Here is a 22,413-nt window from a genome sequence, read left to right on the forward strand (position 1 = left end):
TGGTATTGCTCACTGGAAAACCAGGAGAGGTCAGTGGGAAGCCTGAACTTCAAGCAAAATTTTATACTGGTTCTTAACTTCAGTATATAGCATCTTTTCATAGTTTTCAATATTGTGAACTTCTAGACATCAGTCTTATTATGCAGCTGTTCTATCTCACAGTAGAAAAAAATCTGAAAAAGGCTAGATAAGAGCAGAAATGAAAAAATTGCTGGCTGGTTCATATCTCTGTCTTGCTCTGAGGACAGAATAGCAGACATTATTATCACTAATAAGTTCTAGGACTGAAGAAGGTAAAAGAAAATTCCCAGAAACTGTGAAGAGACAGAACAGCTTCCTTTTGGCTGGTTACTCCAGCTGGGTAGAGCAACCCACTCAAGAATGCCAGCAGGTTCCAGATGGTCAGGGATAGGTAATGAATATGTCACTGGTGGACTTCCCTGTGATTTCGCTGTTCGATTCGTCTTTCACCCCTGCGTATCTGTTCCACGCCACACAATATGTAGCACAGCACTGATGCTTTTCATCAAATTAATCTGTGAGAACACTTCAGTGTGTCCCAAAGTGTTTTGTTGAATAAACTTTGACACAGTAGAAACTACAAAAATATTTGGCAAAAAGCTACTTTTCTTTTCTTACATATCATAGCAACACAGTTTTCTAGGGTGTTAAATTCAAGGACACCTAGAGATATGTTCACAAATAAATACACTTGTGATGTTTTTGTTGGTTTTTGCTTTATTTTTTACTTGTCTGAGTAAATCTTCATGCTCTCTATTTCTTCTTTTTATCAGTAGTCTCATTCTCAGATGAAAGAAACCCAGGATTAAATAAAAAGTATTCCAACAACTTTTAGGTTTGCCTTTCATCCAACTGGTGACATACCCTTAATACTGTCTAAGCTGCTCTGAAGGTAAGAGGTAAGAAGGGAGAACTGTACTGGGAACAGGTATTTAGTGAACTGCACACCATAGTTAGAGCAGTACTGTTGCCAAAAGAACCTTCCAACTCAGGTCAACTCCCCAAAGGTATGTTTGACTTCAAAGACACTTTTGAAAGAACTTTAGTCTTTAAAATCTTACCCAGTGGCTTTCTCTCTTTTTAACAATTTGATAAAAAAACATATTTAATCAATGTTGTAATTGTTCAGTTCCTTTAATAGTTCTTCTAAAATCCTAACAATAGTCCTTTTTTAATTTTTCCAAAGCTAGAAAGCACCAATGTCTTGAAGCTGACATTGTTGTCACCCTTTAAATGTTTTCAGCAACTTTATTCAGTAAGTCATCACATTCAAAATGCATCCCAGATCTTTTCTTTATACTGCACTTGCTGATGCTGACCTTTGGATTGCGGTTGGTTATTTTTACTGAGGCGAGAAAGACTCCATCAATTTCCTGCAGCAAATTTCATTGTAAATAGTTTGGTGTTTTGTTTTGTTTTGGGTTTTTCTTTTGTTTTGTTTTTGGGGTTTTTTGTTTTGTTTTTTTTATTTTGTTTTTTTAGTGATTACAGTTGCTATATATCTAGAATTACATGGGATAGTGTATCAGTAATAGTGGGAGTGTTTTCACCAACTGAACTAGGATTATATAGACAGCTGTCTTGAGGAACTACTTGGCAATCAGACTTAAAACTCTCCATGGAAGGGTGTGCATCGGAGCAGATGTTCATAAATTCAGTAAGAACTAATATTTTCATTTCAGGACATTTCTAGTTATTTAACACTACTGGTATCCTCTTTATAGCTTTTTTAATATATACTGATCTAAGCATAGGTCAGTAGATGGATACATTAGGTAATTATTTTTGTACCAATAGTATAATTTGGACAAGAAACTACCCTGTGGCATAGCTTTGCAAGCTGCTGATTACACGATGGGTAGAGCCAAAGCAGTGACCAGGCAGTAAAAAACAGTTGTCAGTATAGAGGGGGGATAGAAATAGAAGTTTTTGCACACTTGAATTTTCCTCCTTTGTTTTCTTCTTAATACTCTTTGGTTTTCATTTAATGAGAAATACAAAGTTCTTTTGATCTTTAATTACTTTTGTACCTATGTTAGTACATTTTGTTAAAAATGTTTGCTAAGGATACAGGACATGGGCAATCATGCTGTTGCTGTCTTCTAACTTTTTTGCAACGACATTTAAATCTTTTGGACAAGTTCCAGAAATTTGACAGACGCAGATAAGTCTGAAATTTATTGCATTTGTAGGATCCTAGGATAGTTCACATGTAAAGGGGCCTTGGGAGATCTCTAGTGCAACCTCCTGCTCAAAGCAGGGCCAGCCAGGGGTTCAGACCAGGTTATTCAGGGATTTGTTCAGGTGGATTGTGAAATCCTCCAGTGGAGGAGATGGTTTATCTGGGCAACCTGCAGCCCTGCTGGACTGTGCTGGGAAAACTTTTCCATATGCACAGGCCAAACCTTTCTATTTTCACCTTTTCCCTGTTTTCTGTCACCCTTGTGTCACACTCCTGTGAAGAGCATGACTGTGGGAACATCAGCATTGCTGAGCTGCTCTTAGATCCCTCAGAGCTGTCTCTTCACCACAGTAAACAGGCCCAGTTCTCTCAGCCTCTGCTCACAGGGTGAGTGCTCCAGCTCTGACCACCACCAGTGGCCTCCACTGACCTTGCTCCACTTTGTCAATGTCTTTCCTCTTCTGGGGAGGAGAGGGCAAGTCTGGCCCAGTGTTGCACATAAATGCAGTCTAATTGAGTATCTACTAAAGGATCACTTTTCTGCAGTTTCTCTATGTTCTATGCAATAGGCAACCTGGTAGATGATAATGGCCATGAAGTCCAACAATAAATAATACCTGCATAATAAATTAAACTTTTAATGGATGCTGTATTTTCAGACATGCCCAAATTGAAAAGACCTTCAGTGCCTTATGGTACGGAATCTAATCATAAGGGAAGAATCTGTAAGAGACTTGGGTTTATCAATATGGATGCTTTCAGTAGTTCCCCTGTGTAATTACATCCTATACCCAAAAGATTTTTGGTTTTTTTTCAATCTGTAACATCGCAAATAGATGCTTTCCCTTCCTGAGAAACACTAAATAGCCATTTTTCTTTCTTCTCATACTGTGCCTGATTTTGTATGTCTCTTTCATTCCTTTTTGACTTGCCTTTCAGAATTCTTTCTGAACATTATTTTACTAGCCACTTTTCTTGCTTGAGAGATGAGGTGATTCAGCTTGAGTTAATACAGTTACAAAGCTTCAGCTTGTATTTGTCTAGAACAGATGATATAAACTTGTAGCTCTGACCCACAATTATCTAACAGGTATTGAATTCATCACTGGCAGAGGTATTGCCTTACTTGTGTCTGATGTAAGAATTATTCCCTTATCCTCTCTCAATCATCCCAGCTAGCTGTGTGACTTAATGAGTATGTGTACATAAAGTAAAGGAATGTTGTTAATACAATACATGAATGTGTTTCTGGGTGAATATAGGGAGCCATTGGCTAATTTTTCAGTGCTCATGGCTGATTGTACTGTCCTTATAACCCCTTCCCAACCGCTGTTGATGCACTCAATGTTTTTACTTTTAAGTTACCGATTCTTGCGGGTTTGGATGTCGTTTTTATTACTGGAAGCCTCTTAGGATGTTCACTTCTTATGAATTAATTTAACTTAAATTTGTTCAACTATTGGGCCATTTGCCCTTTTTTTTCCCATGACTCAAAATTCAATAGCCCTGCTTTCAATTAAAATGTAATGCCTTGGACAGAAAATGAGCCTTCATGTGTGTTTCCGGTATTTTCTGTTTCTAAAAATATGCTGGGATTTTTTTGTTAAAACTGTTCTAGGTATTCAGAGTTACCCCATTGTAATTTTATAATGAACCCTAAATTAAAAATGCTCTCTCTCAAATAGACCTGTAAGTGATTTGGTGATTGTTATTTTGCACTGGCATTGTCTCATTCTTCCTCTTACACTTCCAACATTCTTTCATTAACCTGCAGAAAAAGTGTACTTTGAGTACTAGATAAGCTTGATATACATAATAGTACATGCATGCAAGAACAAGTTGATGATACTCCCATTCTGGAAATCATTCCCATTAACAGAAACATATGATTCTTTCAGAGGCCTTGTTAGCAGCAGCCCATGAATCTTGATTGAAGCAGTGCCAGTACTGCAAATGCAAAGGCAAGAGAAGCCAGATAGGCTGCAAAATTCCTTTAAGTGGGAGGCAAATGTTGACAGCAGAAAGAATTGTGTAGATTTAATTTTTTGGTGGGTTGGACAGACTGACAAGAAGAAAATTATTTTTTGAAGGGTTTTGACATGACTTTTAAGTGTAGCAAAAGGATGTTTTTACTCTGGGGTGCCTAATTTTAATAGAAAAAATATATTCATTAGAGAAGTTTTGTAATAGGTGTCAAGGACTTTGAAGAGAAATGTAATTAACATCATTTTATTGGCACTGTAAGAGTAAAGCAGAGACTAGTGAAAAAGAGCTACTAACTTGGCTTTCCATTTTATAAATCCATAAAGGAAAAATAAGCTACTCCCCTCAAAAAAATTCCACATAATTGGGCTGACAATATTTCCAGGATTTTACAGCTCAAAGTCTGGAGATAGCTCAAGATAAATTTTCATAGGGAATAATATGTCTAAAAAGATATAGGTAGAAATGTGGTTTTGTCTCTGATACTTTTCTAGTCAGGGCCTCTTTTTGCATGACTGAAATATGCATGTTTTCTTCCAATGAAGAGGAATGAGAGATGTGTGTTACACAGAAGCAAATGCAAGATTACTGTGTTAATGGTAAAAGGCAAAAATGAGGCATGTTTGAGGATTGATCCTGGAGGAGGTAGTTGAATAGCTCTGTGTCTCCCTGGTTTAATTTGATTAGTTCAGAACAAAAATGAGTGGAAAATATATGAAGTGTCTTCTTGAAATGCTTTATTTTTGCTTTTTACCTAAGATCAGGGGTGCAGAAAAAGTACCACTGAGATCTCCTGTTTGCGCTCTATGGAGGAATGCTGTTCATTATGGACATTTTATTTCCACTGGTGTCGCTGGTTGACACTGACTGACACTGACTGGATGTCAGGCACCCAGCAAGCCACTTGCTCAGTCCCCTCTGCATCTGGACAGAGGAGAGAAAATTTAATGAAGGGTTCATGGGTTGAAATAAGGACTGGGAGAAAACACCCATCAATTGCCATCAAAGGCAAAACAGGTGCAACTTAGAGATATAAAGTGAATTTATTGCTACCAAAATCAGAGCAGGATAATAAGAAGTAAAATAAAACCCTAAAAACACCTTCTCCCTATCCTGCCCCTCCCTCCTTCCCAGCTCTACCTCCTACCCCAGCAGCACAAGGAGACAGGGAATGGGAGTTATGGTCAGTTCATTATCCGTAGCTTTTCCTGCTGCTCAGGGACAGGAATCCTTCCCCTGCTGCACCATGGATCCCTCCCCTGGGAGACAGTTCTCCCTGAACTTCTCCAGCACATGTCCATCTCAGAAGGAGCCGCTCCCTGTGAACTGCTGCAATGTGAGTCCATCCCACAGGCAACAGTTCCCTGTAGTATTGTCCACAAGGGTCCCAGGATGAGGGAAGAGACGAGAAAGTTGACTCCATGTATCAGCAAGCTAGGTTTATTATTTTATAGAAAATATATTAAAACTATACTAAAAGAACAGAGAGAAAAGATTTCATCAGAAGGCTAAGCTAAGAATAGGAAAGGAATGAATAACAAAGGCTTGTCTCTCACCGAGACAGTCTGGACAGGTGAACTGTGATTGGGCGTTAATTCCAAACAACCAGATGAGACCAATCACAGATTCCCCCTGTTGCATTCCACAGCAGCAGATAAGAATTGTTTACAGTTTGTTCCTGAGGTCTCTCAGCTTCTCAGGAGGGAAAAATCCTAAGGAAAGGATTTTTCCTAAAACATGTCGGTGACAGTTCCCTTCAAACCTGGTCACTTCTCCATGAGGTGCAGTCCTTCAAGGACAGGCTAGTCTAGCATGGGTCCCTCTCAGATCAGGTCTTCCATGTAGTCACAGCCTACTCTCAAGTATCCACCTGCTCTGGTATGGGGCTCCTCCATGTGCTGTGGGTGGATCTCTGCATCCCGATGGATCATCATAGGCTGCAGGGGGACTGCCTGCTTCACCATGATCTTCACCACAGGCTGCAGAGGATTCTTGGCCCTGGTGCCTGGAGCATCTCCTGCTCCTCTTCTTCACTGACCTTGGTGTCTACATAGTTTTTCTTCTCACATTTTCTCACTCTGCTCTTCTCTGGCTGCGATTACAACTGCCCCACCATTTTTGTTTTGTTTCTTCTTTAAATATGTTATCACAGAGACATTACCACCATTTATAGTTGTCCCAACTTTGGCCAGCAGCATGTCCATCTCTGGAGCCACCAGGAACTGGCTCTGCCAAACACTGAGGAAGCTTCTGGCAGTTTCTCACAGGAGCCACCCCTGTAGCTCCCTCTACTTCCAAAACCAGGCCACGCAGACCTAATACAGCTGGTCACAAGATCCTGTACTGCCTATAGCTTTCTGTAAGCAGCAACACACATTCCCCTGCACTAGGAACACAGTCTGCAACCAGCAGCAAAGCAGTGGGAGTCAAGCATTAAAGAACTGCCTGCTCTGTGTAAGGACAGCACTTGGGCTACCCCCAGTGCCAGGGACCATCCTGGTGTAGATGAGTGACACTGGAGTGGGTTGGCATGTTCCAACTCTCCGGGCAGGATGGCGACCGACCTTTTTGACATGTGCAGGAATGTGCTCAAGAGCTGTGTGGCTGTAGTCTGGCAGCTACCATCTCTTGGTAACTCTGCTTGAGCAGGGGAGGTTGCAGGTCCTTTCTTGCCTCTGTGGTTCTGTGACTCAAATCACACTCAAGCTAAGAAAGCCCCTCCAGATTTCATGACATGGGAAGGTTTGAATGATTCCATATGCTCACAAAGAGCCAGGTTTGTCTCCCACAAGTCAATTGTCCATGTGGCAGCCACCTCTTTTCTTTTGGGGGATTTATCAGTGCGTGCACAGAAAACTAACAAGCTAAACACAAACATGAGGGGCGCAATGAATGCAACATCTCACAAAAGGCATTGGTTCTGTTTTTGTAGCATGTGTTGCAGGTGACCATTGTTTTTGCATTTGGCAAGTAAAAATTTTCTGCTAAAGCAACTAGCTATGTGTTAGTGCTGTGAGCAAGCTGGCAGCTTGATCCTGGCCTGGATTCCTTCATGAGATTGTCTTAATGCTTCTTTTCTGTGATGGTACTATGTAGCAGTCAGAATTGCTGCTAGCATATTCCAGGGTAAGGAAGCAAAAAGGACCTTTGTATAATATCCACAGATGTTTTATTCAGCCTCATGGTGAGATGTTCAGGTCCCAGCACACACACACAGAGGGTCTCACTTTCTCTCTGCAGGGGCCTGGGGGCTGACCCTGGTCTCAGGGCAGTACATAGATGAGGGCCAGTCAGAGAATAGGGAAGGAATGGCTCAGGAACATAGGAACAGACATAGGAACAGGAGAAGGAGCCAGTGGGATCTAACATCTTTTTGAGGTAAGCGTCTTGTGTCTCCCTAGACCAGGGAATGTGCCCCCCCAGGGTCTCCACAGTACTAGTCATGGAGTGACACAAGGAGTGTACACAGTAGCGGCCGACTATGGTTCAATTCAAAAATATAATACAGTTTGTCTTGCTCCAGTAATTAGTGTATTGCCTCTGTCTTTTGAGAAGACTCCTCTTTTTGCTCCAGTCTTACTTGAAAGTAACAGTGCTTGACACAACACTGTTTTTTGATGACTTTGGTAGTCTTTGGCCATGGTCTGAAGAGCCTGTAGCCTGTAGTGCCACACTGGGCATTAAATCTGAGGCTTTGTACAGGGCATAGCATGGAGGCAAATTTCTTCATGAAGGCAAATTTCTTCATGAAGGCTTTGGGGTTTATTGTTAAAGTCTTTAAAGAAGAAGAAGGAAAATCTTTTCAGAGGCTTTCTACCAGGCATTAGATTTAGATATGTATTATAGGCAGTGCCTTTGAGATAGAGTAATTGTAAATTGACTTCACTATTCACTGCTTCATTGTGAGAAGACTGGCAACAGGAGAAGTTACTCTGGGGGATGTTTGGGATAAAGCATAAGAAAATAGGTGTGGGAGGACAAGAGATTTCCTAATAAGTTGTTGATGTCTTTGGTACCAGGGCAAAAACAAGAAAAAGTTGGTCACATTGTGGAAACCCAATATAGATGGAAAGGCACCCCCATACGAAATGTTCAGTACCCCATGTTATACGCGAGTGGCTACCATAGAACAGAATGACAAAAGCAGTAGTGAGGTTTCATGTTTGTTATCCTCCTAACCTGAAAAGGCTTTGTAAGGGTGTCTTTAGATTTTCAGATGCATTTTTTGATGGAGAATAGATCCTTAGCCCCAGGCTTGAGCATTTGATTTGACTTTATTTTTTGCAATTGTTAGTAGGGGCTTTTATCTAAAGTAGTATCATTCCTGACACTGGTAAGAGGGCATGCAGTAGTTCCCTTGTTTGTAGTGGGTCCTACCAGGCTCGTGCCCAGCATGGCTGCGGGACCTCCATGGGGATCAGTTCTTTGACACCTGTGATCCAGTGAAATCAGCCTGGCGTCTCTGCTGATGGCGCTCACTCCACCTCATGGAGGTTAGGATGTCACGTTCCATCGTCCTTAGATTCTCCCGCAGTGTTCGGTGCTGTGTGCTGCGGGACCTCCCCCGGGATTGGCTCCTTGTCACCTGTGGTTCCATGAAAGAACCTTGGCGTGCTTGCTGAAGGCGCTCACTCCTCCTTGGGGAGGCATGGATGCCCTGTTCAATCTGTCTCTCATAGCATTCCATCCTCCTTGGATTCTCCTTCAGGGGCAGTGTGCTGCGGAACCTCCCTCGGGTTCGGCTCCTTGTCACCTGCGTTTCTCTGTAAGAGTGCTGGTGCCCCCGCTGTTGGCTCCTGCTCCTCCCATAAGAGGCACGGATGTACCAGTCACGCCTTAGAGCTCGTCCCTCATCGCGTTCCATCTCCCTTAGAAACTCCCTCAGTGTTTGGCTGGAAGATCTGCGTGACCTCTGCCGGGATCGGCTCCTTACTGCCCTCGGTTCTATGAAAGAAACCTGGTATTCCTGCTGACGGCGCTTACGCCTCCGTGAGAGGGCACGGACACGCTGTTTGGTCCTTTGGCCCTTGTCACGAGCAGTGCTCCGAGCCCTGCTCTGCCACCGTCTCCTGCTGCTTGAGTGGTTGTAGCCCTGGGCCTGCTGGACCCTGGCGCGGCCATCGTGATGCCTCCTTGGATATCTGCTTTGGCTCTTCTCTTGGGCCCTGCCACGGCTGCCACCACGGCTGCCACCACGACTGCCACCACGGCTGCCACCACGACTGCCCCCACGGCTTCCACCACGGCTGCCCCCACGGCTTCCACCATGACTGTCCCCACGGCTGCCACCACGGCTGCCACCACGGCTGCCCCCACGGCTGCCACCATGGCTGCCACCATGGCTGCCCCCACGGCTTCCACCGCGGCTGCCACCACGGCTGCCCCCACAGGTGCCACCACAGCTTCTGCTGTAAGACTTGCGGTGCTGGCATCCTGGGGAATTATGCTGACCTCTTTCTGCAGAGCTGGACCCAGCTCGCTCTCCTTCAGTATGGCTGGCAGAGCTGATGGACTCCTCAATAGAGTGCACCTCAGAGTTACTGTCTCCCACCACGTCACATGTGTGTGGGAAAGGTGACTGGCATATCAAGCCCTCCACTCTTCTGTGGAACCACTCCACCATGCAGTAAAAGCAGAAAGGGTGCCAACGCCAGCTCATGGAAGGTTGGTCATTAATGCCAGCCTGGCAGATTGGGCACCTTAGGTTCTCTGAAGCACCTGGACGTGCAGCCTGGGATACCTGGCTGGTGCTGGCAGCAAGGGAAGAGGTGCCGCTTTCAGCCAAGTCTTCCTCTGAGGCCATTTTGACCTGCAAACCAAAGTGACAAGCTGATGTGTGCCCTGGTGCTGGGGATACAGTCTGCAGCCAGCAGCAAAGCTACCAAAGTCCAGCATTAAAGAGCTGCCCACTCTGCCTCAGGACAGCACTTGGGCTGCCACCAGTGCTAGGGACCATCCTGAGGCAGATGAGTGACACTTGAGTGTCTTGGCATGTTCTAGCTCTTGAGGCAGGATGCTAACTGACCTCTCTGATACGTGCAGGCAGGAGCTGGGGGGCTGGGAAAGGAATTCCTGGCCTCTCAGCAGCTGCAGACAGAGCCTGAGTGCATGGCAGATTGGGACCAGCGTCTCAGGTCCTGTCAGTGTCCTTGTCCAGCAAATCTCTGTGCCCTCAGAAAGCACACAATGCTATGGGGATCCTTTTTACCCCCCACCTTCAGATGTCGGTCCCCAGTGGCAGAGGCCAGACACTGTGGCCTTTCGGGGCTTCTCCAAGCATCCAAAAGGCTTGTTGTCACACGTGTCACAATGACTTCCTGGTGACATCGTGGGGCTTTCGGGGACCACACCCAGAAGACACAAACTCCAGCCCTAAGCAATGAAAACTTCCAAGATAGCTCATCTTACATGGCTGCTCCACTGTCAAGCAAAATCCCAATGCCATATTTTTCATATAAATTCATAGGTTACACTGATAATACTCAGCCCTGTGTTTGTTTTAGAAATAAACCAGCTCAAGGCATTTCTTATTCCTCAGTCAATTTTGTAGGTCAAAAGAGGTGATACGCTGCTGGAGCAGTCTGTCCAGTGTGCAGCTCCCAGCATAAGTAGAGATGGACATACTGGAGAGTGTCAAGTAAGGGTTCACAAGGATGACGAAGGGTCTAGAGCATCTCTTCTACAAAGACAGGGCTAGGAGTGCTGCCTCCAGGCTGTTCAATCTGGAGAAGGCTCCATAGGGGATCTTTTCCAATGTATACCAATAACTGAAAGCAAGGTACAAAGAAGACAAAATGAGGCTCTTTTGAGCGGTGCCCAGAACACAGAACTTCTCTCTGAATATTGGGGAACTTTTTTTACTGTGAGGGTGACCAAGCACTGTCAGGGTGCTTGTGGACTCTTCCCTCCTTGGAGATGATACTCAAAAGCTGTCTGGCTGTGGTCATGGGCTAGTTGGCACTGCTTTCTGGTAGAAACCTGGTGTCCCCAGTATCCCTGCTGCCTTCTGTTGTAATTCTGGGCTCATAGCCTGGCCCTCATCATGATCCCTTCTCATCTGCTTCTCTCTCTGTGTTTGACCTTAAGTGCTGCGGGACCTCCCCTGAAATGGGCTCTCGTTGCCTTTCTTTCCCTGGAGGAAACTCAACTCCCCACTGCTGTTTCTTGAGCTTCCCATAATAAGGTGGGACTGGCTCTTCTGGGTTTAGAGCTCAACCCTTGTCATGGAGTGAAACCAATTAAAGTGCCACAGCTTGTCTCAGTCTTGGTAGATAACAAAGTCTTGTTCACATAAGTGTGATAAGCTCAGCTGAAGTAGTCTTGCATTAGCTTCAGCAAAGATGCCACTTTCATTCCAAAACTTCCATGTACTCTCAGTTGAAAACAAAGCACAAGGCTGGGACTTGTTGCAAGGTCTGGTAGATGATTCAAAGTGGAGCATTTTGTCTTAACCTTTAGTACCCATCAGGACTGACCATACAGACTTTTAAGTATCTTCAGCTTTCCAGGAGAAGGAGTTTAGTTGTTTATAAAACCAATGGCATCCTTGCCTGTATCAGCAATAGCGTGGCCAGCAGGACCAGGGCAGGGATTGTTCCCCTGTGCTCAGCACTGCTGAGGCCACACCTTGGATGTTGTGTCCAGTTCTGGGCGCCTCACAAAGACATTGGGGGGATGGAGTGAGTCCAGAGAATGGCAGCGGAGCTGGGGAAGGGTCTGGTGCACAGGTCTGATGAGGAGCAGCTGAGGGAATTGTGATTGTTTAGCGTAGAGAAAAGGAGGCTCAGGGGAGACTTCATTGCTCTCTTCAACTACCTGAAAGGAGGTTATAGTCAGGTGGGGTTTGGTTCTTCTCCCAGGCAAGTAGTGGCAGGATGAGAAGACATAGCATCAGGCTGTGTCCGGGGGGGTTTGGGTTGGACAGCCGGGACCATGTCTTCACAAGAACAGTTACCAAGCATTGGAACAGATTAGCCCGGGGGGTGGTGAAATGTCTGTCCCCGGAGGTATTTAAAAGACATGCAGATGTGGCACTTAGAGATGTGGTTTAGTGGTGGACTTGGCAGAGCTTGATTAACAGCTGAACTTGATCACTTTAAAGCTCTTCTTGAACTTAAACTTCCATGGTTCTAGTGAAATATATGTGTACATGTAGATTGACTTTCCCCACCTGCCTTTTAGAATTATCTAATTTAGTACTGTGTTCACAATATATTTGGGAAATTCCTTTATTTAATTTAGTACTTACTGTGCTTGTAACACTTTTCCCTCTTCATGCACCTTTGTCTCTCCCCTCCGTACCCCCATAGCACACCCCTTTGTATGATTGCATTGGATCTATTTTCAAAGAACTTTTTATCTATTAAACCTGCCCAAATGAGTATTTTACTTACTTAATTGATGCTTGCTGCTTTCCAGATTAATCTTCCACTGAATGCAACATACCACATTTTTTTACATGTGTTCAAGTATTTTACAATAATGAAATGTTCTTCTGATGCTTTAGTGGTTGTAAATAACTTTTTAATCCTAAATTATTGAATATATATCCCATCTGAGGTCTTTTAGGTGTGTTCTGTGGGAGGTTTTAAAAAACCTTATGACTGTAACATTAGAGAACTGTCTGCTGGTGCAGGCTTTAAATAAATTATTTGATCTCATAAAAGCAGCATAAACATTTATTAACAAATCATGACATGGGCTTTTCTTTTCAAAACATTTTTTCTTTATACTTGTTGGAAGTGAAAGAAACTTTTATATGAATGTTGGATTATGCTGTGGCTGTGTTTCTCCTTTCCACTCTTGCTTTCCCATCCCTGAAGCAGCATGTTTCTGAGATTCACAGCTGTCCCTTTTCAGCTGTAATTCAATTATAATTAGCTCATTATAAGCATTGCCATTTTCTGTGCTGTCAACAATATCACTGCTGCAAAAGCAGCTTCTTCTCTGGTACCTGTACTGTGAGGGAGCTCTCAGGCACTATATGAGATGCTCTGTGCAGGATGATGAATTCAATTATTTGTTGTTATCCATTGGTTATAGAACATTAGGAAATAAAGAATTCAGAACTATTCTACCTGAAAATATTTTTTGTTTCTTTTTTTTAAATGTAAATTATAGCGTGTTCTACAGATTAGCAATTATATATATATATTATTTTTTTTTACTACTGCATTTCTTAATTGAAGAATATTTTTGAGCAAGAGTTAACTTTATTTCTTATCTTTAACTAATTCAGAAGTGCTTGAATGGAAGCTCAGTAACAAGAAGAAGTTTCTTCAGTTTTCTAGTATTTGTACTGAAAGTTAGCTATTGAGGTTAGAATCCAGTTTAGTTCTGACAGATCACATTTACAAAAAGCATCGAGCTGTGATGATGTTATTCCCTTTAAAAGACTGACAGCTGGAATTGTGAGCCTCATCTGTTCCTGCTCCTGTTGAGATCATTTGGCTTCCCTTTCAGCTGGGTAAGAATTAGTTGAGGAGCGTAACCTGTGGCCTGTCACCTCTGCCTCTCAGCGCTGCTGAGGGTCCAGGTTCTCTTAAAGACAGCAGTCCTTGTCTCGTGAGTGCAGACAGCACAGGCGTTCAGTGCATGGTCTGGGTAGGAATGTGTAAGGTAAAACTTCCTAAGGATGACAGCTACCATGTCACTGATGGTTCTGTTTTGTGATATTTTTCAGAAATGGAAAAATTTCAGGGTTCCGAAGGCAAGAAGGAAGATGAAGAAAAGAAATATCTTGATGTAATCAGCAACAAAAACATAAAGCTGTCAGAGAGAGTTCTGATCCCTGTCAAACAATATCCAAAGGTACTGTAAATCTTGGCTAACATTTGTTTAATATTTATTAATATAATGATGAAGAAGTTATACACAACCATTTTTATTGAGTCATAATATGCAGGCTTTGTGGTAGTAAAAAAAAAATAAATTAAGCTCCTATTTAAATGTATTTGTTAGCCATTACATGTTTTAGCTTCTGTCTCGGAGCCTTTCAGTAAAGCAATTAAAGTGAATGAGATTTTTTTTCAAATTCAGGTAGGTTTTGTCCTTACACAAACTGCTGAGGTTTTTTCTCAGTTTGTTTTTTGGTGTCTTTTTTTTGTTCTAGATATATCATCCTTTCATAAAATAAAATACCAGTTGCCCAAAAAAAAAAATGTTCCATTAACTCCAAAAAGCTTCCTCATAAAAGAGTTGGGGGATTTTCTCTGGTGTAATAAGTTTTAAAAGATCAGATGTCAGGATTACTGAAGGCTGTGACTGACAATGTACATTGCTGTTGATAAAAATCAAATGTTTTAGCATCTAAGGCTTTCTTTTTAGTTCTCATTGTTACATACTTTAATGCAGAAAAATGATTTTATTTCTTGCAAAATTTAGCTGCTCATGGGAAGCTTTTGGTTTATATTTTATAAAAATTATTGGGTTTTTTTTGAACTTGGGTGTTTATTTGTTTTTCTTATACAGTTTTTAATTTTACATAAACAGTTATTCCAATAGAATTCATACTGAAATGATAAACATCGCTGTTTGTCTCCAGAGTATTTTTTCCTTGCTGATTTATTATCACATGGTACATGGTTCACCATTAGCCTTGATTACACTTTGAGCTTTTTGCTTTATACTTTCATCAGAGCAATAAATTACATTGGGTAAAAAGCTCATCAAACAAAATGAAAGGTGTAAAAAAAACTGAGATTCATTGATTCTAGCTGACACTTACCTCATGACTAGTGAATATAAAACTGAGATAATGTAATAATCCAAATGGTAAAGACCTTAGAAACACATACAGTGCTCTAAGGAATTACTTTCTTGCTGCATAGCCTGAGGTGCTTTGCCTTGATTTGTGATGTTTTGTGTAAGTGCTGTAGGTGACCTGAAGTCCTTAGTCAGGATGTAATAGTGCTGTAATTTTGTAACAGTAGTGTGATAATAATTCAGAATACTGTTTGATGAAGGTAGTAGAATAAAAGACAAACTATTTAAAAGACAAAACACTATTATCTATCCAATATAGCACCTGAATGTGATTAAATTAGCTTCATTTACTTTAATGAACGTGTCATATTAATGAATAGTAAAAGATATAAGGCATTTTTTACTGCTTTTGAGTGGTGGAGCAAAAGAAGTCAATGTGATGGAGATGAAATACTTATTCAGTAATGCAGAATAATATCTTGCAGGGTTTCTGTAGTTGATTTGCTAGCAATATTCTGTGCTTGGCATGGAACAATTCCCAGAACTGCAGGTTTCCTGATACTGTCTCTAGGATCTATCTTTCAAGGACTGCATTTGCACTTTGTATCCAACAGCTGATTGCTGTGATCTAGTGTCTTGTCTTTTCTGGATAATTGTATACATTAGGCAAATCAGCACCCAGCAGTTGCTTCAGCTTGCTTTATAAATAATGAAAAAATGTAGAAAATAATTAAGAGGATTAATTTTATATATTTGGTATAATATGTTAATAATAGAAGCAGACTTGTGTTTATAAACAGTTAAGATAATTACCATATGATTTCACTTAGGAGTCGTTTCTGTTTGAAAGATCATTGTTATAAATCATTCATTCATTGTTTGCTGATAAGCTTTTTTGGGCAGTGCTAGGTAAGCAGGGTTCTGTAAATATGCAGAAAGTGTTCAAGTGTATAAAATTGTTGAAAAAAAAAAATCTGCCCAGTTAAAAACCATGTAAAGCAACAGTTTACAGGCTCTCTATTTAGGAATGAGGGCAGCTCTTGGAAGACATTTGCACTTACTTTAACTTCATGTAAAAATTCAAATTGCTCCAAGGGAACCTTTGGCCTAAAAATGTATTATGGTCTGTAGGCTAAACTTCAATAACAGCTGTGGAGTCAGCAGCGTTTTAAGGTTTGAGCAAAAGTTAACACAAAAGCCTTCTAGTGGCTAAATAGTTCTTGAAGTTGCAGAATAAGCCTTATGAAATTGTCTCTACTCAAGTGTCCACAGTCTGGTGCAACAGGACAACAGGAAAAAAATATCAAAGACTGTGATTAGCAACAGCTGTCTTATGTTACCAGCTGGTAAAGACACAGGCCTCTTTCCTCTGCTCTAAAACAGGGATCTAAAATAGAGATGGGGTGTTAGTTGATCCTTCAGCAATGATCTTTTCTGAGGTTAATTATCTTAAATACCAGCAGCCCAAGTAAAAACAGCATCTCATTTAAACATGCTCCACTATAAAGCAGATATTTTTAATGCAGTCAAAATTTCTATTGAAACAGTGATGCAATGTCTTTTGATCCTTCCTTCTGTCCCATAATGCCTTTTTTTTTTTTAACTTTCATGATATGTTAATTCCAACTAAGATTTTCATGCAAATACCTCAGGGTTTGTTTAAAGACTTCAGCACAAAACAGCGTGAACTTATTTCAAATACATCAGATATGGGAAAAGAGTGGGTTATTTAAAAAAATTTTTTAAATCCCCCCAAAATCTGAAATAATCTTGTTGCTGAAAAACAAAAGTGATGGTTTAGATGCTTGGTGGGCAACTTTGTAATTTGCATGGCAATACAAATTTTTGCCATTTACTTACTTGTAGTTTGGCTTCTGCTGTTTTCTGAAGTTCCTACCTTTTTCTGTGATAACTTGTTTAAGGAACATCTAAGCTGGGCTTTGCAAATTTGTTCCTTTGCACAGTTTAAGAATTTGAGAGCTTGTTTGAAGCCTTAGCTTCATGTAGCACACAAATAGGAAGTTTTTGTTTGCAAACTTGTGTGGTACACATTGTAAATTTAAAATATTGCTCACTTTGGCTCACTTCTGCCCTCATTATCCCTGGCTTCAGCTTAGCTGGGTTTCAGCCATTGAGGAATAGCTCAGTTTGTTGATTTCTTTTGCTTTCTGTTAGTGCAGATATATGAAATAACTGAAAAGTTAAAAATAAAGAGTATGTGTATAAAAGTCTTAAATATTGCAGTGCATTTGTCTTGGTTTGACCTCAGCCAGCAACCAAGCCCCATGCAGATTCTCACTCATCCCTGCACCTGTGGGATGGGAGAGAGACGGGATAGTGACAGTGGGCTGAGACAGGAGACTTTAATAGCTAAAGCAAAAGTTGTGCATGGAAGTGAAGCAAAACAAGGAATGTCTTCACTGCTTCCCATGGACAGGCAGGTGTTCAGCCATCTCCAGAGAATAGGGCCCCATCATCTTTAATGGTGACTTGGGAAGACAAATGCTATCATTCCAAATGTCTCCTTCTCCCACCTTTATATGCTGGGCATGACACTGTATGGTTTGGGATATCCCATTGGTATTTGGGGTCAGCTGTGTGTCCTCCCAACTTCTTGAGAACCCCCAGCCTGACCCTGCAGGTCAGGTGGGATGAGGAGCAGAAAAGCCTTGACACTGTAAATGCTGCTCAGCAATATCAAAAACATCTGTATTATATCAACATTGTTTTCAGCACAAATCCAAAACACAGACCCAGACTTCAAAGAAAGTGATCTCTACCCCAGCCAAAACCAGCCCAGCATCTGTTATTACTTTAAAGATTCAGTGCCATGTATTGTTAGTTTTTATTGTTTTATGCTTGATAAACTCATTACTTCAAGCAAATAACTTAGAAACACTCAGCTAAAGAATTTACTGTGAAGGGTGAACTTTTCTGGTTTTATTCTGTCTTTAATGTGTAACTCAGACAAGTAACATGATTTTTATTTAGCATTCTCATTCTTTCATTTGTTGTTTCTCTCAAACCTCATGGTTTCTGTTATGCTTTCAAAGCAACTGTTGTCATATTAATCATCTGCAGGCGATTTGTGTGTTTAGTTCACTTTTAACTAAGATATGAAGAATAATATATATATCCATTAAATGGAATGAAAATAAAATTAGAAAATTTCTGAGAGAAGTGGGACCTGGGCTGAATGAGTGGCCATGACTTCTCTCTGTGGTTTATATTGTTTTAATTAAATAAGTACCTTGTTGTTGGGTAAGGCAGGAAGAATGTTTGATCTGTCACTGATCCTGTAGTTGTTTCAGGAGAGTATAAAAACTCCAACACTTTAATAAGAGGAAAAAGAGCTAAGTATCTAACTACAGAATGGAGATTTTTACTTGCCTTGCTAGTATTTTTTTCCTCCTGTGTAAGACAAGAAAAGCCTTTATACTTTGCAAGATCCTGGAATTTAGACTGATGCCAAACTAAATCTGGAGATTTCATTGGTTCAGTATTCAACTGAGTTCTTTAAAGAGAAGCCTGAACATTGGAAGACAGAAAATTATTAATTTACATGAAGTGTGTTGTACTGAAATTGATCCTGCAAATAGTTGTATAAATAAAGAATGCTTTCTCATATATCTTGAAAGACTTCTATCCCTACCTGGTCTTAATGAAAGAACTGAACATGCATCTTTGTAACAAAATAATGCTTTTCTGCTTTATAAATGTGTGGGGAAGTTTCAAAATTCCTTTTTAGTTGAGCCCAGTTCAATTTTCATATTCAAGTGTAATTGTCACTTAGAATCTCCGATCCACATAACACCAGGAATAATAGGGGCAAAAACTACCTTACTATACTGTGTTTAATCTGGAATTTATTAGCACTTGATTTCTTAATTAAATTTCAGTTTCTGAAGTCATGATATACAGAAAATTATTCCAGAAAATTTATATAGTATTTTAGTACTTAAGGTTTATAAAAATCTAGTGAAAAGATACTTGAATAAGTGTTATTCAGTGGTGAAAGACCAGGCCCTATTAAGCACTCAGATATTAGAAGAAGGATCTTTTGAGTTTTCTAATGACTCAATTCTGCTTCTTACCAAATTCCCTATTAATGTATAGTTTCAATTTTGATCATTAGCTATATGTCAGATAGACCAGCAGAAATATTTCAAAATTTGAATTATAGTTGAGTACTGTTGACTTTTTTTCTTCAAATAAATAGCTATAACCAAGAGATTTTCTTTAAATCGCTTCTGTATGAACTGTCCAACTAATTTTGAAAAGTGAAATAAAATATGTGAACATTTGAAGAGAGAAAAGTTGGAAAAATAGTTGTCTTCCTGTACTTAAGCTGAGAGAAAAGGTAAAACCTCTCAAACCTCAAAATCTCATTCTACTTCTCCGAAATTTTCTTGCAAGTGGTGCAATTCTGCTATTCAGTGCAGTTTTTCAGTATTTCTGATTGTACTCAAGACCCAAAACAGATACTAATCTTCTGTTCCATTTAATTACAATAGGCATTTGGGAAATCCAGACAAATATGTTGGCTGTACTTTCAGTAAAATACATTTTAAAGTCTCACACAATTTCCACCCCCCCGACTTACCTAGGACCTGATCTTTCATCCATCTCTCTATTTCCCTTTTTCAGGTAAGTTCAGGAAATGAACCCTGAGTCTAATGCTTCTAGGGCCAATGCCAGTCTTGTGGAGCTCTTGAATGGTTACAGGAAATGCCTTTTATTATATAAAAATAATTTCTGTCCCCATTTTCGTTAATGTTTTATTTGCTTTCATAACACTGCTGTTGAAATCAGCTCTGAGAGCATTAACTACCTTCTTTGTCAGGCTGAGAAATGCTGCTCTGTACAGACCTCTTTAAAAATTGTTTCCTAAAATTGTTCCTGACTGCAGAGAATAAAGAGTATTCCAGGTAGAATTTAGAGATTTGCCTTGCTGTTTCATTTAACTATCCATGGCTGTATAAATCTTTAGCAATGTAATTAAAACAGCATTAACACAGTTAAAAACAAGTAGTATAAAAAATATTCCCACCATTAGGGCTTCTTTCCTCACCTTTGATTGCATGACGGTGAAAGATTTCTCATGGGCTATCTTCCCTTTATTTATACATGAAAATACATAGTTCAGCCTTCATCCTTTACTGTTTTCTTCCTAAACTCATTCTTGAAATTAGAAGCAGGGACACAAAATTGCTGCTGAGTGATTTACTGGGATTTACTCAGTGCTGTTAGAGTGGTATTGCCTTCCATATTTCAAGGCAGACTTTTAGAGTAGCTGGAATTTACCCTTTCATATTGCAGAGCACTCAAAGGCCAAAACCAAGATGGAAACACCCTTTGTACTCAATACACTTAATAAGTACACCAAGGAGCTGACAGATTAGAAAACACAATGTAAGTAGAAAACGGGACAAATGAAAATATGAGCAGGGGAAAGTTGGTAGCTGGTAGCACCTATGTGAAATACAGACATGTCCTAGCTACTCCCCACTGGGCATGTTGGTCATGACTCATGTTTTCTAGGCCATCAAAACTCTTATATTCCTCTCTGTTCTTCTTTATTATTCCTATTTGAAGGGGAAAGAAAAATAGAATTTTTACCACCGCTTTAATAAAATAAGTGTGAGAGTGGGCAGGAATGCATCCTGTTTAAGCCAACAGCTCCAATCAGGAGCATGATTTCATGTTAATGATACACTGGCTGTGTATGATTGATTGTGGACTTGTGTTCAGTCTACACCCAAAGATACTTGGGGTTTTCTTTGCAATTACTGCAGCATTGTTTCTTTCTCTGCTCTTGGTATTTATGGATGATTTGAGGGCTAAATTTTGTCCTCAGTATCATCAGTACAAGTTCAGTGTTTTCGAAGGAATCTGTTTTTGGAATCTGAGAGGAGTTCAGCAAGCAAGTATGTTGATAATTTATGATAAGAAATAGATTCTACCTCACTTCCAATTATCTGTGTTGCTTTTTAAGGACTAAAAAAAGTAGTGAACAGTAAAAATTAAACTTTCTGTCTAAATACACTGTGAATCATATCTACTAAAGCTTTCAAATTGGACCTGTGCTTCATGAGAACTGTAAAGCAAGCTATTGGTTAGAGTGAGATTTTTCAGAGTACCTTTGACTTCAGCAGGAGCAGAACTAAGCCAACTATGTGTATTAATCAAAAAGCTCACATATTTGTTATCAGGCTTGAATGACTGGTAACTATTTTTTTCCCTTCTATCTTTTAAGAAGATCAGTTGCCAGTTACATTAGTTAGCATTTGTAATATCAACATCCTAAAGTTGCAGGGCAGTAGAAGAAAAGGCTTTATGAGAAATTGGTTCTTTTGTGTGTCTGGGCTTTTCTATGTCCTTAGAAATTCAAGTTTGAAAAACTCATAATGTGTGCAAGTAATAGGTAGAACACTGTTGGGCTATCAATACTTCTTCTAGCACAAATCCCAAACACAGCACTTTACTGTCAGTAATGAAGGAAATGAACTCCAGTCAGCCATATCCAATACAGCTTTTCCATTTGAAATGCTGCTATCATATAGGGTCAGAGATTTTACCTATTTTAGTTTTGGTACTATTTCATATACATATTTTTAATAATAATAGTAATATTTTTAATAAGGAATTATAGTGCAATATAAATGTAATGAATTTTTTTTAATGTTACAGTCTTATGTGTTAGCAGAGAATGAAAGAACAGTAAACTGATAACTTTAAGCAAAATAGGGTTTAAAGAATGTTTTGGATATTTGTTAAAGCTGCTATTAAAATAAATATTTACTTCCTTTCAAACATTAAAAAAAGATCCAATATTTAAAGTAAAAAATGCACACTGGATGCTTCAAAATTGCTGCAACAGGTAGCTGCTGGTTGTTTTTTCCTATGCCTCCTTTATTCTAGTCTAGTTTTGTAAATACAGAATCTATGTTGGCTAATCAGTTCTTGAAAGAGAATATATTGTTTTGTCTTACACAAACACTCCTGAAGTATGCTTTTACCTCTTGAAGCTGAAGATGAAATCTCTTTTGTGGCTTTTCAGGCTTTTTCCTCTGTTCAAGTAGTGCTGCAAGGTCACTTCAAAGTAGTCATTAATGTAATTTATATTAACTCTCATTTGATTTTTGAAAATTACTTAGAAAATATTAACACAAGAGATCATACTCTGCCTGGACCCTTTTGCAATAGACCCAATGACTAGACAGGAGGTAATAGAGCTCATCGTAGAACAATTCAGGTTTCGGTGGTACCCAAGTACACAAGCAGTTCCTTGAACTTCAGAGCTAAGGAAGCTTTTCGAGTGCATCTGTGTCTTTTGCTTAGCTGTGAGCTCTGATTTGATGTTTTGAGTAGTATATTAAGTATAATGACAAAAATTTTGTCTTCTATGGATTTTCTGATCTCCTATGGCATAAGCATAAAACACAGCCTTTGCCTCAGTTTGAGCACGTTCTTCTATCCAGCTCTATATGTTCTCCAAACTTCAGAGATCTAACTTTGCCTTT

General features: G+C 40.1%; 1 protein-coding gene across 1 annotated transcript in view; it reads left to right on the plus strand.

Moving 5' to 3' along the window:
- Positions 1–22,413, plus strand: part of KHDRBS2 (KH RNA binding domain containing, signal transduction associated 2) — a 308,356-nt gene that overhangs the window by 48,989 nt on the left and 236,954 nt on the right. Inside the window, exon 2 of the mRNA XM_059843398.1 lies at positions 13,869–13,996. Coding sequence (XP_059699381.1) covers positions 13,869–13,996 — 128 coding nt within the window. The remainder of the gene's footprint in view (positions 1–13,868; positions 13,997–22,413) is intronic.

Source organism: Haemorhous mexicanus, chromosome 3 (genome assembly GCF_027477595.1).
Source record: "Haemorhous mexicanus isolate bHaeMex1 chromosome 3, bHaeMex1.pri, whole genome shotgun sequence".
Classification (NCBI taxonomy): domain Eukaryota; kingdom Metazoa; phylum Chordata; class Aves; order Passeriformes; family Fringillidae; genus Haemorhous; species Haemorhous mexicanus.